The sequence below is a fragment of the Sebastes umbrosus genome, chromosome 15, assembly GCF_015220745.1.
Source record: "Sebastes umbrosus isolate fSebUmb1 chromosome 15, fSebUmb1.pri, whole genome shotgun sequence".
In the NCBI taxonomy this organism is placed as follows: domain Eukaryota; kingdom Metazoa; phylum Chordata; class Actinopteri; order Perciformes; family Sebastidae; genus Sebastes; species Sebastes umbrosus.
The window spans coordinates 23814931-23832178 of record NC_051283.1 but is presented as its reverse complement, the minus strand read 5'-3'; the positions used below and the strand labels follow the sequence as shown (position 1 = coordinate 23832178).

The window sequence follows — 17248 nt, the reverse complement described above, 5'->3', positions numbered from 1 at the left end:
TTCACAAGAAAAAAGTCATAATATTACGAGAATTTTTTTTTAATATTACAAGAAAAAGTCATTACTTCACGTGAAAAAAGTTGTAATATTACGAGAAAAAAGCCAGAACTTTACGAGAAAAAAGTCTTAATATTACGAGAATAAAGTCATAATTTTACGAGAAAAAAGTCTTAATATTACGAGGATAAAGTCATAATTTTACGAGAAAAAAGTCTTAATATTACGAGGATAAAGTCATAACTTTACGAGAAAAAATTAAAATAACATGTAAAAATACTACTTATAATATTATGACTTTATTCTCATAATACTACGACTATTTTTCTTGTAAACCTATGACTTTATTCTCATAATATTATGACTTTATTCTCATAATATTATGACTTTATTCTCATAATATTATGACTTTATTCTCATAATACTACGACCATTTTTCTTGTAAACCTATGACTTTATTCTCATAATATTATGACTTTTTTCTCATAATCTCAGATTTATTTCTCAGACCCCTGACCTATCTTAATCCAGCCATGATGGTAAATGTTGTTAATGACATGCTGCCTGATAGACTGAGCGGAGGGCTCTAAACGCCCAGCACAGAGAGTATGGGACTTCCTGCTCGGCTCTAGAGGCGTTGAGTGTTTCTGCTGCTCGCTGAGCTTTCTGGATCTAAACAGGACAAGCAGCTAGATAACGACTCGTCTTAAGGCTCGGTTCCAGCTGTAATTATCACACTAACAAGCTGAATTAACAACCTCGTCGAGAACCTCGTCGAGAGTAAGAAAACAGGAACCGAGGAGCCACCGGAGCTGCTGAGAGCATCAGTCCGCCGACCAGAGAGCTTAGCTCGGATTGCTGCTAGCAGACGGACCGGTGGAGGAAACACTCAGTTTAGTGTGTTTATTAACTTCCATAAAGCTCCAAACTACACGAGGACTTCAAGAAACTTGTGTCGACAAACCTGGAGAGAGCGAGGTATGTTTTAAAACAACAATACACGTGTTATTATTGACTTTAATGTGACTAGCTGGGTGGCAGCTATCAACTACTGGAAGTCCAGATATGCTGCTCCAAGCTGCTCTAGTTTACTTCCGGGTCAGGTTAATGTTATTATCACTGTCTGGAAGCTAATTAATTGTTTCCTTATGGTGCTATAATAACATTACAGACCATAGATAGTTCCCCTTTTTGCTCACCCATCTTCAGGGAGGTCAGAGGTCAATTTAGTTTAGAGTCCTGCACAGCACATTTTAGTGTGTGTCTATTTATCCTCCACTAAATCAGATCATCCAAGCTCTATAAGAGTGTATATCAAGTTACCAGGTTGCTAGTTTTGCACTATTATAGAGCTAGAATTATTAGAAACTCAAACATTTACAGTAGTAAAGATAAAGACTCTTTCTCAGAGGTTGTTGGAGACCAAATCTGAGTTCATTTTGGACTTAATATCTGTTATCTAAGTTGGCATCTGTGTTGATAGTTGAATCATCACTCAGTCGATCGATAGAAAATTAATGGGCAACTAGTTTGATAATCGATTAAGATAAGATATTCCTTTATTAGTCTTGCAGTGGGGACATTTACAGTGTACAGCAGCAAAGGGGATAGTGCAAAAAAACAAGATGCGTCAGCTAACATAGTAAAACAAGAGCTAAACAAAGTGTAACAAAATATGAATTAATTAGAAGGAAGTATAAAAATAGGAGCAGTATATACAGTATTGACGATAAACAGACTATTAACGAAAATTGCACAAGTGGAAAATGATATTGCACAGTGAGAATGAAATGAAATTCCACCTGAAAATATCAGGTTATTGTCAGTTTCTCAAGCAAAAGCAGCAAACATTCACTGGTTACAGCTTCTCAAATGTGACTATTTGCTGCTTTTATTTTGTCATATACTGTATGATAACCTCTAACTCTTTGAGTTCTGGACACAAGAGCAATTTGAAGAAGTCACCTTGGATATATTGATAAAGGAAATGATCATTAGTTGAAACCCCTATACTTCAAACATAATTGATTGTCAGGTGAAATGTTTTATATTTTAGGGCTGCAATTTGAGATTGTATAATTGCATGCTTTAAAACACTGATGGATTATTGAAATAGTTGCAGATTACTTTTCTGATTCGTTGACTAATAGAGTTTCAGCTCTATGAAGTTGTCCCTCCAAACATATTTTGGTGTATGTCTTTCTTGTATTCACAACTAAATCAAATCATCCAAACTCAAAAACAGTGCTCGCCTAGTTGAAGGTTCACACACAGGTTGCGAGTTTTACTTCCTAGTGTTACACCATATTCACCCAGTTAGGAATTTCAGTTTAATTTACATATGCAAACATTGGTATCTTATCTTGTATTATCACATTTTGATTTTGAAAACAGCTGCATAAATTGTGCCTCTATAGCACATAGGGCTCTCAAACTTTTTAGCGACCAAGGACCCCTTAAAGGGGAAACATGTTCATAGGACCCGCTCATAATCGTAACACAGATTAAGCATAATGCTTACTACTACTAATGGAACTATTTGTATTCTAAAACTTTTCAACCTAAATACTTCAGACCTGTTTGATAGTGATGAACAGAAACACATTTTGATTGCAATCATGTTAATACAACTTTGTTTTGGCCTGATTTGTCATCAGATGTCGCTTTAGCTTGGCCGGCTTCATGGCTTTATTCTGAAGACACATGACACATTTTGGTCTCCTGTCGCTGTCGCTCGATATAACTGTCGTCATATTTTCTCAATTTAGCTAGTTTGGGCTTAGTGACACTTGACGATAAGGACTGACTCAAATATTTCTCCATGCTCGCCAGCTAGGTAGCTACAGCTTAATGTTATAATTTATAGAAAATTATTTTGCGGACCCCCTCACAGATTGCCACGGACCCCTGAGGGTCCCCGGGCCCCACTTTGAGAATCACTGCTCTGTAGTATTAAGACACGGTCGCAAATTCTCCTAGCTATGATCGGAGAAACTGTTGTGTATTGATCTCTCTGTAGAGTACTATTAACTCCTCACCTCTCAGTCAATATCTTGTCAATATCTATTATAATAATAATATATATATATATAATATAATAATATAATATATTTATAATAATATAATATATATATATATATATAATATACCCTAATAAATAATATAACATATATATATATATATATATCATATATATATATATTAATATATATATATATATATGATATATATATATATTAATATATATATATATATATCATATATATAATAATATATAATTTTATATATATATATATTATATATAATAATAATATATAATTGTGTGTGTATATATATATATATATATATATATATGGTCTTTTTCATATAGTTAATCCTCTAATTTCACAGAATCTGGTGGGTTGCACATTTCTGTACACTAAAATCAAGCTCTCAAAATGTCTTACTAAAGCTAATCGAAATGAGATTACAAGCCTTTAGTCCTCAAACCTTTGTTTTTGTGAGTTGCCAGAGGAGGTTAACAGCGAAGTGAAATCACATTAGAGTGTTAATTAACACTACAGGAGGTCAAATGGAGTTGCCTCTCATCTCTACATCACATCTCTCTTCATGCCTCTCATCCCGCGCTTCCACATTCGTTGCCACCATCAGTGCTGTCAGTTACTTTGAAATGCATTCTAGCAGCAGGATATCAAACACCCATAAATCATTAATTGAATGTCTGACTGCGCATGCATTTTGAGTCAGCGAGTTACAGTATAAATCTGTCCTTTTCAAGTACTGTAATCTTGCATTACTGCACACAGAGGCATCGTGGTGGTGGCACTTCAATGCAGAAACTATTGACTGTCGTTTCTCTGGGTTGACACACTGAGACGAGGGAGCTGTTCTGTAAAGTGTTTCTGTTACAATCAAGTCATTCAGTTGTTTTCATTGTTAAAAAAGCGCAGCTATTCACTGAGAGAAATCTATAGACTCATTCTCCACTCTACAACAAAAGAAACCATTGACTTAGTTGATGTTAATGAACTCTGTTTTTTGCAGTTAGTTTCACTCCAGGTCTTTCATGACTTTATAAGTCCTATCTCGTCCAGTCATCTGCATTTTCAGTAAACACAGCTTTAGGTCCATCTAAGCGTCTTTGTTTCTAATAGAGTGAAACGTTAAAGCAGTGCACATAACAATTACATTACAAGCCGCTATCAAGCGTCCCGTGTCCCCCTCACTGGAACAAGTTTTTCTTGAAATGGGCGACTCCCACCAGCTGACTCAGATGTCTAGAGGTAAACAGTCACACGAATCACAACAGTCAGCTTAACTGATTAAACAAAACCTGTTTAACAAGGATTCTTCCCAGATCTTGACATGACTTATAAACAAATAATGACCTTTATATATTTCCTGTGCTAACAATTTGTCTGAGGATGGCATCCACATTTTCACACTGAGATTGTGACCTCACAAAATTGGGCAATATAATTGAGAAAGAAATTAATTGAATCCCCGTTTTAATTTAAAATGTTGTATCATCTGATTATTTTTACTGATACATTAACATGTAAGCAACATGTAATTGTTTTAGCTTGTCAAAGTGGAGCTAATTTACCTATAATATACTGTTTTAGGTAGTTTTATACTTAAATAAAGCATCATGTTTTGTAAAATCCTCCTTTTTTAATGTAAGATCTTAATCTGCATAGTGTCTAAAAAGGAAGGCAAGTTTATTTGTAGAGCATATATCCTACACAAAGGCAACTTAAAGTGCTTTTAAAACATTTAAAAGGAAATACAGCAGCATCGAAATGAAAATTTAAACACTAGAAAGCATTGTAAAATAATTAAAAGGATAAATAAATATTAGATAAGGAACGATGTTCAGTTTTCAGTTCAGTTACATGCAGTGGAGAGCATAAACCTGGGTTTACAGGCGGTCAAAGTCAGGGCGTTGGCACAGTGCAAACAGATGACGTGAGAGGTAAAGAGGGTTCAACTTGTGATTTCTAGGTTGTAGCGGGCTCAGTTTTAAAACAAGAGTGAAAATACTGATATGATATGAAACTAGAAAACCTAAGGATCCATTGGTATCAACCATGCCATAATAGCGAAGGAGGCTAAATAACACATAATCACATGCAGTTTGGGGCAAGTCATAGTCAAGTCAGCACACTGACACACTGACAGCTGTTGGTGCTGTTGGGCTGCAGTTTGCCATGTTATTATTCAAGCTTATTATTTATGTTAAATGCAGTACCTGTGAGGGTTTCTGGACAATATTTGTCATTGTTTTGTGTTGTTAATTGATTTCCAGTAATAAATATATACATACATTTGCATAAAGCAGCATATTTGCCCACTCCCATGTTGATAAGAGTATTAAATACTTGACAGATCTCCCTTTAAGGTACATTTTGAACAGATAAGAAATGTGATTAATTTGCTATTAATTGCGATTAACTATGGACAATCATGCGAATAATCACCATTGAATATTCTGATTTTGAATTTATAGACAAACACCAGTAATTTAAACTTTGTTCAATGATATACTGGAAGCCAGTACAGAGATCTGATAACTGATGTAATGTGTTCAGCTTTCTTTTATCTCTGTTAGCGGCATTATGAATCAGCTGAAGTTGCATGAAAGTTTGTTGTAGTGAAGTATAAAGAAGCATAAAATGGAAATACTAAAGTACAAGCACTTCAAAATTGTGCTAAAGTCTAGTATGTGTGCAAATATACTTAGTTTTACTGTTTACTACCACTGGAGCCGAGACAGATGGTTCAGTAATCCCAGACTTCTAGTGAAAGTGATACTCGCAGACACACCAGGCCTCCAACATGACCTCCCGCTGTGTCTGACTCCTGCTGTGTGAAGACAGGCGATGTGAAAAGGGTCAACAGGCGACGCAGCAGTGTTTGGGACGCCCATACTGCATTTTTTAAATAGTCATTCTATCCAGGAAGTACATTTTTTATCAAGACAATGAGTTTCCCGTTTCCCAATTGTTTTCAGAGTTGACTTGCTGGAGTTGTTGCAGTCGTACAATTTCCTGTAGAAATCAATGATCTATTTGCTTTACCTAAATGATTTTAGGCTGCGAGTACTATCTGAATTTGGCCAATTCAAGTGATCTGGTCTTGTGTTGTAATAGGCTGTGAGATGTTTGAGTTAAATCCAGAGATGACGTTGATTCATTTCCTCCCAAACGTGCCATTGGAACGCCATATCGTCTTCGTTCTGATTAAATTCCTGTCCTCACGGGGGGAAGCATGCTTAACTGCTATCGCTCAGTTAAGCCTAATGGATATGTTAGATCCTCAGGAACAACCAGTTTGATTGCGCTCACTATTAGCTCAGGTTTTTAGCGAGGAGACGGGCGCCGAGATCCAGCCATCCTCCGGGAATTGGCTGTTTTATTCCAGTCTATGTTATCTGCATATAATAGTGTGGTCTATTTTTGGTTTTCTGACATTTGATCCCCTTTGAAGTCACATCATCTTTGTCTGCACACACTGCAGACCTGCTCAATTGCCTATTCATAAGGCTCGGACACACACACTCAGGCCTCAGTGCAGCTCGACTGTGGAGGCTGTTTAGTTGAAGCATTGTTTTGTTTCACTTTTAAAGCCAAGTGGTGAATTGCAGTTTCCAAATCCAACAACAACCTCTTCTCTTTTGCCTCAAGAGGAATCTGGGTGGATTGTTTGGCCTGTTGGGATTAGGCCAGTAACGGTTTGTTCCTCCTTCAGTTAATGCTTCCTACTGTGTATTGTCCTCAACCTCATTTGCTGATTCACTCTGTGGACTTATTAGCCCCTGTCTTTGTTTATATATTCCTCGAGGATGCAGAGCACTTATTAGATGGTTCACACAGACTCTTAATTGTTGTGGTGCAGCACTCTCACATTGTGATATTGCTGTAATTGAGACAGGACACTAATATAGAGCTGAGATGATGAGTCAATTAGTCGACTGACAGTAAAATACCCTAATCGGCATTTATTTTTATATTTTATTATAACTAATCAATCGGCATTTTTAAGTAAAAAATACCAAACATGTTATCGTTCCAATTTCTACACATTGGGCAACCTCCGGGTCTGAAAAGTGAAGCCAATGCTGAAGTGCCTTAAACTTGCATTCTTTCTAACAGCCAGCAGGGGGCGACTCCTCTGGTTGCAAGAAGAAGACAGATTGTATAGAAGTCTATGAGAAAATGAGCCTACTTCTCACTTGATTTATTACCTCAGTAAACAATGTAAACATGAGTTTATGGTCTCAATCGCTAGTTTCAAGTCTTCTTCAATACAGCATGAAGTTCATTTAGTAAATTATGGTCCCGTTTAGAGTCAAATAGACCATAAAGCAGGGGATGCTTTAGGGCGTGGCTACCTTGGGATTGACAGGTTTTTACCACAGTGTTGTCCGGTCTGGGAGTTGTCTGTGTTTTGTTTCGACTTTAACCCTTTCAGTGTGTTTTAAGTTCATGAAAGTTAATTAGAACCTATTTGGTCTCCTAAAAATGTCGTATTCAGTGTACAGTTGTACTTCGCTCGCTCCACCCTCTCGTGTCACTTCTGGTTGCACAAAACCAAGATGGTGACGACCAAAATGCCGAACTCCAAGGCTTCAAAACGTAGTCCACAAACCAATGGGTAAACATCACTACATAATTTTAAATCTGTAATTTTGAGGTTTTGAAAAAAAACATTTGAAAGGGTCACATACGACTGTGGAAATCTGTGGAGAGTGATAATGAATCACCTTTATTGACCAAGTATGTGTGTACACATACAAGAAATTTGACTCTGGATTTTTGCATTTGCTCACATAATACACAGACATAGACATAACAGCAAGGACAACAAAGCTGGACAGATAAAGGTAAAGAATAGACAGAACTTTTATGTACACATGTATGTGAATAATAGATGAATATAAATATGTATAAAAAGCGCCAATGACTGACAATAAAAAAAAAAATAAAATTTAAAAAAAACATCTTTATTCAAGTCAGGTGTTCTGTAAGTTGTAAACAATACAAATAGTGCAAATAAATAAATAATAAATGGATATACATGGACTGGATGATTATGTACAGTGTATACATGTCTATGTACTATATTGCGTGTAGGATTTATATTGCCAGTGACAGATTATATGTACATGTCAAATAAATGTGGTGCGTTAAGAACTGAAATCTATAATGGCAGCAGAGGATGCCTTTGTGTTAGGGGGGTATTGACAATGTATGATTGATTTCACTTCATCAGAGTGACAGCCTGCGGGGAAGAACCTGTTCTCGTGTCTGGTTGTTTGCTGTGCAAAAATAATTGCCAGTTGCAGCCTTACACTGATACCTTCCCTCGTCCAAATCCCTCACCTCATTCTCTAATTCCCTTCTTTCATTTTCCTCCCAACTATCTGCTCCCCTTCTTCCTCTCCATCTGTCCCCTCATCGCTCCTCGCAGCATGCGGTCGGAGCCACGGGCGTTGTAGGATGAAGAGCCCGGCGCACCGCACCAGGGACATCGAGAGGCAAGCTGGCTACCTGAGGCCCGAGCACTGCGCCCCTCCACCGCCCCGCAACGGCTCCGACACCATGTGGTTCATCCGCGACGGCTGCGGCATCGTGTGCGGCGTCATCACCTGGTTCCTGGTCTTCTACGCCGAGTTCGTGGTGGTGTTCGTCATGCTGCTGCCCGCCAAGAACGTGATCTACAGCCTCTTCAACGGGGTGATCTTCAACGGCCTCGCCTTCCTCGCCCTCGCCTCTCATGCCAAGGCGATGTGCACAGACCCGGTCAGTCATTAGCAGATTGGGTGTCAGTTGCTTAGTAAACCACTTCATAGGAAAAAACTGAATCATACAGATGCTGTAATGCATCTTCGTATGTCTCTAAATACTGTAATAACACAACACACATCACAACAAAAGGGTTGTTTTGGGTTAAGTTTCTCTTGATCCGATGAGAGGGTCGTACCGTAAAGGACGATGTCGTATCCTGTACAGATTGTAAAGCCTCCTGAGGCAAATTTATGATTCGTGATATTGAGCTGTACAAATAAAAATTGACTTGACTTGGCTTGATACTGAAGGTAATACACTGACTATGGATAAGTACCTCATACAACCCCACTTCAAAACAAACTATCCCTCTAAGGAGCTCCTGCTGCTAAATTAATGACAAGGAAACACTATAAAAATACAATTGAATTCCTTCTCAACACATCTTTTTTCTCCCTTCTCTCTCTCTTAGGGAGCCGTGCCTAAAGGGAACGCTACCAAAGAATTCATCGAAAGCCTGCAGCTCAAACCAGGACAGGTGGTGTACAAGTGTCCCAAGTGCTGCAGCATCAAGCCAGACAGAGCTCACCACTGCAGGTACAACACAGATTGTAGAGGAAGATTACAAACTCTGCAACTTTTCAGATGTGGGTCCGGGCGATTATAGAGTTCTGCTGAAGTCTGCACCATACAGAGAGGAAAGTCCTGATGGCATCTCTCTTCACTGGATACTCCTCTCCTGGTCTGTTTGTTCCTGCTCCGGTGCTTCTCCTGCCTCCCCTGTGTGTGTTTTATTTAGAGTAGCTGTGAAGCGTTTCCCTGCAGACTTTGCAGGTGTATGATGAGGAGTTCCCCCTGTGGCTGCTCAGTGGTTGCCCTGGGATCTCGAGGCATGAAAAGCACAAAAACACGGCAGCGTAATTGAATTGTACAGCCAGTGAGTCATTCTGTCTCCGAGGGAAAAACGGGTGTCAGTTTGAATGAAATAGATGATTTTTTTTTCATGAGTCATTCTCGTGGGTGGTTGAGGAGATACACGGCGATGATACACTTGTCTCTAATGACCCGTTAGAATATTATATTACACACAAGAGCTTTTTAAATATAGATTTCGCTCAGAAAACGTGTAAACAAAGCACACGCATAGATCTAGTATGACTGTCTGCTTTGTCAGATGATAAATTGTGTGAGTAACACACACAGACATTGTCCAGTCACCATGATTGAGAGCAGTCTGTTCCAGTTTCTCACATCAGTCGGTCAACACGCTGCTGAATGTGGACTGATTTTGTGTGTCAATAGGTCTTTTGCCTCAAAAGGTCATAGTTTGCCTGCAGTATTTATTTTTTTCCATTTCATCATCTTTATCTTTACATTTTTGTATCTGTGTTTCCACAGTGTGTGTAAACGCTGCATCAAGAAGATGGACCACCACTGTCCCTGGGTGAACAACTGCGTCGGAGAGAGCAACCAGAAATTCTTTGTGCTCTTCACAGTGAGTTTTTAAACACCGGAGCCCAGATGTTACTGCGCAAAATGCTAGCTCTGTTATTGTTCACACAGTTTTATAATAAGCCAGTACAAGAGAACACAGAACATGAACCCACAAGGACACAAAATGAGAATCAAAAGAAAGCTAAATAAATGAGTAGATTTGCTTTTGGAATAGTATAACCTGGGGGTCTGCAACCTTTCTTCATCTTCACAGCTTATTTGACAAAATGAAAGTGTCTGTCTTACTTTTATGGTCCTTTAATAACATATAACAATCCTGCCATAAGCAAAAGGCTTTTTGTGTTTCGTTAGGACGTGCGCCACTAAACGACTTCTCTGTTGCTGCGTTGGCCTTCTTCGTCAGTTTGGTAAACAGGAGACTGTTGTCTCTTAAGCGTTGTTATCAGCTCCTTTACCTTCTATGTTTGTAGACTAATACCAGCCTGAGAGATTGGTTAGAAATTTAAACAGGTTTACAAAGTGACTTTGTGTTATCAGATTTATGTACGTATTCTTTGAACCACTCAGAAACGGGTGGCGAGCTACTTGCTGGGAGCCCCTGGTATAACCTCTATAACACCTCCTTTTCAAATGGGTTATCATAATAGAAAAATAATGTCTGCATTTATGTCAACGGGCTCTTTTCTCACATGAACTATAGTGCTGTCCCCATACCTCACATCTGTACCTGCCTCTTATATATATTTACTGTATAAATCTTAAAGGGATAGTTTGGGTGTTTTGAAGTGGGGTTGTATGAGGTGCTTATCCATAGTCAGTGTATTACCTACAGCCCTCAGTTTGGAGAAGCAGACAGGAGTTACTGCATGGAAGCAAAGCAATGTACTGCTGTGGACGGGGCCGGCAGCAAAATGTATTTTAGACACCTAAAAGAACCTTTTAAGAATCATTTTAAGTTGCTTTGCCCCCGTGTAGTAACTCTTGTCTGCTTTTCCAAACTGGGGGTCGTGCCGACCTTCATCTACGTTAGGTAATACACTGACTATGGATAAGTACTTCATACAACCCCACTTCAAAACACCCGAACTATCCCTTTAACAGAAATTGAATTTTAGACAAAATAAGACATGAGTCCTCATTTGTTTTTTTAAATTTTGTTGTGATATTATGAGTTAATTTAACACTAAATCTGTGTTTTGTTTCCAACCCTCAGATGTACATTGCACTAATATCCTTCCATTCGCTAATCTTGGTGGCCTTCCATTTTGTTTTCTGCTTTGAAGATGACTGGACAAGTAAGTAATATACAGTACTGACATAGTGGCTGCTAAACTCACTCAGGGACTCTGTATTATTTTACCACCATCCAACTTTATGTTATACTGATTATCTGATTATATTCTAAAGAGCTGATTACACCTAAGAGACTAGAAACTTCTTCTTTTTAACATGAGAAATCTCTCTCTGCTCTCTCCCTCTCCAGAGTGCAGTAACTTCTCTCCACCAGCAACTGTCATCCTCCTCATCCTCCTCTGCTTCGAGGCTCTCCTCTTTCTGATCTTCACCGCAGTCATGTTTGGGACCCAGGTCCACTCCATCTGCAGCGACGAGACGGTGAGTGAAAACGGCGGTAATGTCACATATCTGTGGTATGAATTTCAGCTGCACCAGTGTCTGCGGTGGCTGGGTTCAGGCAAGCAGCAAGTTATCCAGGCGCACATGTAGGTCTTTCTATAGTCTATATTAGGGATTCCCAAAGACTGGGTCGGCACCCACAGGTGGGTCGCAGGAGATTTTATTAGGGTCGTCATAAATTTGCATAATTTCTTCCATAGTCTTTTATTTAAGATTTCAATCTGCAGTTCATCTTTGAGCCACATGAGGGAGCCTGACAGTTCGTATTGTTCTGATAATTGTAGCCTACTGATAACACTGAATCTAATATAAAAGGCTAGCGTACATTCTGTTTGTTTTACTGATGAGAGGAAAAAACAAAAGCCTGTTATCTCTGCCTAAATGCATTTATTTGGTCTCATTTATATAGTATTTTATAAATATTAAGTATTTTATATGACTTCAATAACACATTTTAAAACAATTTATCAAACATATTGCATATCTGCTATTCAAGATAATATAATGTGATGCAGAAATGGGAGTACAATTTTCAGGAACATTCATTTATGCACAAATTTGCTCTTCTCACCATTTATAGTTAAGGGTCTATTGTGAATTGGGTTGCAAGCGTTTGTCATTTTTAAAAAGTGGGTCTCCAGAATTGTTTTTTGGGAAACACTGGTCTATATAGCAGTCCTGACTTCCTAAAATATGTCCTCAATTCATTCCGGTCTGTTGTTCACTAAATCAGAGCCCAGATGAAAGCAGGAGCAGGTGATTCACTTACTGTATGGCCTCCATGTAGGTTGAGATTAGTGCATTTTCTCATAACGTATCCGCTCAAACCACCCACGACGATGACTCATCGTGTTATAATAATCACTATAAAGATCATCTATTCTGGTTCATTCCAGTCTAATGGGGCCTTCAGTTCTCTGCCCGGTTAGTGCATCTTATGACTGCATCATGCTTCATCTGTGTGTGTACTATGCTTTGACATCAGGGAATGCTGAGAGTGAGTCACCCAAATCCTGATTAAGACCTCTGAGATTAAAATGAAAGAATATAAAACATGCTACATTTTTTTTTTTTCTATCCCTTTCGCTGGTTATTTTCTGCTACATTTAAATACACAGCTATATGTTCAGCTGAATCAGTCACAGGGTTATTATAGTAAACTGAAACTAAAAGGGAAATAAGCAGTGAAAAATGATAAATTGAGACTAAACTAAATCTAGCAAACGCACACTGAAAACTGACTAAAACTAAAATGAAATTGAAAATTCAAAACTATTAACTAGGGCTGTCAAAGTTAACGCAATAATAACGCATTTACGCAAATTCGTTTTAACGTCACTAATTTCTTTAACGCATTAATGCAATCAATCTTTCGGGGGTTGTAGCGGGCTCAGTTTTAAAGCTAGAGTGAAGATACTGGCATCATATGAAACTAGAAAACCTAAATAATCCATTGGTCCGCTTACATTGCGCTAAATTTCAGCGAGGAAAAATTGTCATGGACATTTTCAAAGGGGTCTCTTGACCTCTGACCTGAGGATATGTGAATGAAAAAGGGTTCTATGGGTACCCACGAGTCTCCCCTTTACAGACATGCTAAAACTAAATATATAAAAACAAAACATTTCATGAAAAACTGAAACATATTTGTTACATATTTTACCTCCAGGGTATCGAGCAGCTTAAGAAGGAGGAGAGACGATGGGCCAAAAGGTCCAAATGGATGAACATGAAGGTGGTGTTTGGTCACCCGTTCTCTATAGCCTGGATGAGCCCCTTCGCAAATCCCGACCACGGCAAGGCAGACTTGTACCAGTACATTGTGTGAAAGCTGGACGCCAGAGCTGAGCTCCGCTGCTGTGGACTTCCCGGTCCGCCCTCCTATTGGCTGGACCTCAACGAGCATGAACTCCTTCTTAACCACTTCTACGTTTTCTTTCGGATATTATCGATATTTCAGGGTGTTCCGTTGTAAGCTACGTCGTTAAAATGTTTTTATTTTTTAAAAAACCTTCACCTTCTTTATATTTTATTGTTTCCCTCTTGGTGCTGACTGAGATTACCGAGGAGTTGCTGTATAGAAACACAAGAAAGAAAACATCTCAAACTAAGCTGCGAACACTTGACATGAGGCACTTAACCACGAGTCGGTGAAACAACGCCAAGAGTTCTTCCTGCAGTACGTCTGATCATTTCCTGCTTCCAAGACTAGACAATGTGAACTCGAAACTGAAGTCCAGAACGTTTTCACGGTCCGGGTGCCAAGATGGACTCCTGGTTTTGTCTTTCTGTAAACATGGTTGTGATTCTGTCACCTCTTCATTTGCTGTATTCCCGTCGTTGCAATAGTCTTTTACTGAGTGCTGCGGAGGATTTTTGCCTTAGAACAGTGCATTAGTGAACGCTGGCATCTGCTATTTTTAAAAGACATTTCTATTATTTTGCCTTAATGTGACAGTCAGGGTGGGACAGGATCGCATCGGTGTGTTGTGTCTTTCTTTAATGCCAGATTGGTGGATTAGTTCAGGTCAACTAAAACTACATTTTTATCAAATTTCTTTAGATTTTCAGTCTGCACTAAACCCCACCTCTCTGGCACGCCAAGAAAGTTGAAACAGATCATGTATAAAAACAGTTTAAGTATGTTCTTTTTTTCTTTATCCTTTAGACCGGCTATTAGCCAGGTTCCTGAAGGACATTTTAAAAGGCTGTAGGACAGAGAGCCGCCTCAGTTAAAGTTATAATCCTTAAGATTTCAGCCCTGGTTGATTTGGCAACACCCGGGGTTAACAGTGATGACATTAAGTGCGATTTGAGTACGACAGCAAACACTTGTTGAGCAGCTTCTTTGTCAGAAATACAACAGAAGAGCAACTGCTGAATTTGTTAACAGCGCTGCCAAACAAACTCTCAGTCATAAGCAGGTGATCTGATTTCATGCTTGGGACTCGAGCTAAACAGTTTATGGTGCTAATTCTTCAGTCGGGTGGCGTTAAACCATTGAAGAAGAAGAGAGCACAACGAGATGAGCCGGTTAAAACATGATGGAAATATGGCATTTATAGTTAGTTTCATGCAAGTAAAGACAAAACATCCTGGATACAGGAGCTGCCATCTTGAGATTTTGACGTCATTTGGAGTCGGCGCAGTAGTGATCAGGAAGTGGAGATGCAGTATCGAGATGTTTTGGCTTCACTTAAAGCTGGGGACACACCAAGCCAATATCAAAGAACTAGCGGCGACAAAGGCCGCACGTTGAGTCTTCTCACGTCGCCTTTGTCTTGGCCAAAAAGTTGCACTCGAACACAACGCAAAGACTACAGCCGGCGGCCAACTACTACGTCCGTTCGGCGCCTGCGTGAGAGGAAATATCTCTCCACAACAGCAGGTCGCGGTTGTCTGTATTCATCATTCAAAAGGGAAACGGGAAGACCAAGGACTGCGGATATACAAGACGTTGTTATGATACGTACATGCAACAAAGCAGCGTCTGCCGACCATTTTCATTTACTCGTTGGCTTGCTTTCCTCACATCCGTTTCTCTTCTCGTGCACTGATTCATTTAAGCTGAACAGCCAATCAGAGTGATTTTTCACACCGACATGCACCACCGCTGATTCAGCATGCTGAAAAACAACTTTGGCACGGGCAGACTGGTGCGGGACACACTGAAAAACTAGGCCGACAGACGCCCACCGACGGACCCAAACGGTCTGACGGCCGTTGTTGTGTCAGGGCCTTTAGGGGAGCTGTCATGTACTCCATCTTTATATACAGTCTCTGGTTTCATGTCATGTAATATGAGGAATGTTACAGCCTCCTCATCGCTCCGTACAGATCTGATGTTTCCATCTGCTGCAATTCCACAACTCTTCAGTGGACATTTAAGTCACATGCTCCATGTACGTCATGATTTTATTCGCCAGGTCTGTTTCCATTGAGAATGGCAGACTCCGCCACTAACAAAGAGAACCACTGTAAAGAGAGGTAATGACTGAATTTATCTACATAGAATGGCTACTTACTGAAAAAATGCGGACCATAAATGGTATCAAAAATGGGGTTTGAAATCATGGAAATCTTAAGGATTATAACTTGTGACACTTGGCAGGTAAACAAAGTCTTGTTTCTAGTCAAAGAGGCAGCACGGTTTGTAATATCAATCGGTTTTAGCATCCAGCAGTGTCCTTCTTTTGACTATTTGTCAACTGTCTGTGTAGTGAATCCAGCCGACCTCTTTGCTTTATAACCGTTTTAATCACAGTCACCAGCTCGGATAGGAAGTCAGGGAATAAAAGCAATACACATTGCTCTCTGAATGCACTGACCCCTAAGTGTAATTCACTCGCTCTCGATTGATGGAATTTGCTTGTGGATAATCCAGTTTGTCTCATATTGTAGTTGTGAGCGTGACTAGAGGGGAAAAAGCCTTACAGGATAAAATGTTGATTAAAATTTAGGCCAGTGGGAAATGTTCACCGAGGCCTGAAAGGCCACGTTAGAAATGCACGTTCTAATCGTCGCCTCTGCGGACAGCACTGAACCGAGGAGATTATTTCACCTTTAGTGATGAGGTTTTGGTGCAGAGAGGAAGTAGGCCACTTCAAAGCATTTAACACTAAAAATGCCTTTGTTCAAATGTGTTCAAAAGCCTTACTGTATTTATAAAACCTGCTTTTTGAGGGCGATGAAAGGACATATATGCTGCCAAATTGAATGCTTATTGAAGAGAGGCATCGAAGTAACCATTTCAAGAGTAGAGCATTATCATGAGTGAAGTTTTCTTAGGCTTTTAAAAATCACTGAAGTTTTTAAAAAACGTCAAAACGTTGTCATCGTGTGGAGATGCAACGGTTGCTATCCAGTTTACACATACAGTACACCAGCTTTCTTCTTTTTTCTTGAATTGTTCGATATGTTGTTTGTGGTCAGGTATGAATACCATTTGTAGTACTTACCGTGGACCACATGACGTCTTTTTTCTTTTAACCGTGGTATTTGTTTAAAGGGGAATGAAATAAAACAGTATGTATGTGACACAATTTTCTTAAAGTTTTATGGATATTTTATTGTTCAGCTTTCTTTATATTTTGGCAGGTGAGGTTTTACTCTGTGAGAAATGTGGACCCTCTATTTTACATTCAGGTACATATTTGATACTAAAGTGTTTTAAAAAAAACAACTTGTATTTAAAGGAACAGTGTGTAACATTTCGGGGGATCTATTAGCAGAAATGGAAAATAAAATTCATTACTTTTTTTCATTAGTGTGTAATCACCTGAAACTAAGAGTTATTGTGTTTTCGTTAGCTTAGAATGAGCCCTTCATATCTACTCAGGGAGCGGGTCCTCTTCACAGAGTCCGCCATGTTT

The 17248-nt window shown here is 39.1% G+C and overlaps 1 protein-coding gene across 1 annotated transcript; it reads left to right on the top strand.

Annotated features, from left to right (window-relative positions):
• The first annotated feature begins 542 nt into the window (after nt 1-542).
• Nucleotides 543-16922, top strand: zdhhc3b (zinc finger DHHC-type palmitoyltransferase 3b). The gene is made up of 7 exons (XM_037793994.1): nt 543-975; nt 8470-8801; nt 9259-9383; nt 10185-10281; nt 11455-11536; nt 11725-11855; nt 13546-16922. The coding sequence occupies exons 2-7, from the start codon at nt 8499-8501 to the stop codon at nt 13702-13704; spliced, it is 897 nt and encodes a 298-aa protein (XP_037649922.1). The 5' UTR covers nt 543-975; nt 8470-8498; the 3' UTR covers nt 13705-16922.
• The last annotated feature ends 326 nt before the right edge of the window (nt 16923-17248 follow it).

Bases quoted from the DNA above. Each gene is read 5' to 3' on its own strand.
- zdhhc3b (XM_037793994.1), top strand. From the start codon at position 8,499: ATGAAGAGCCCGGCGCACCGCACCAGGGACATCGAGAGGCAAGCTGGC. The intron at 9,384-10,184 runs GTACAACACAGA...GTGTTTCCACAG, and splicing joins GACAGAGCTCACCACTGCAG to TGTGTGTAAACGCTGCATCA. The intron at 11,537-11,724 runs GTAAGTAATATA...CTCCCTCTCCAG, and splicing joins CTTTGAAGATGACTGGACAA to AGTGCAGTAACTTCTCTCCA.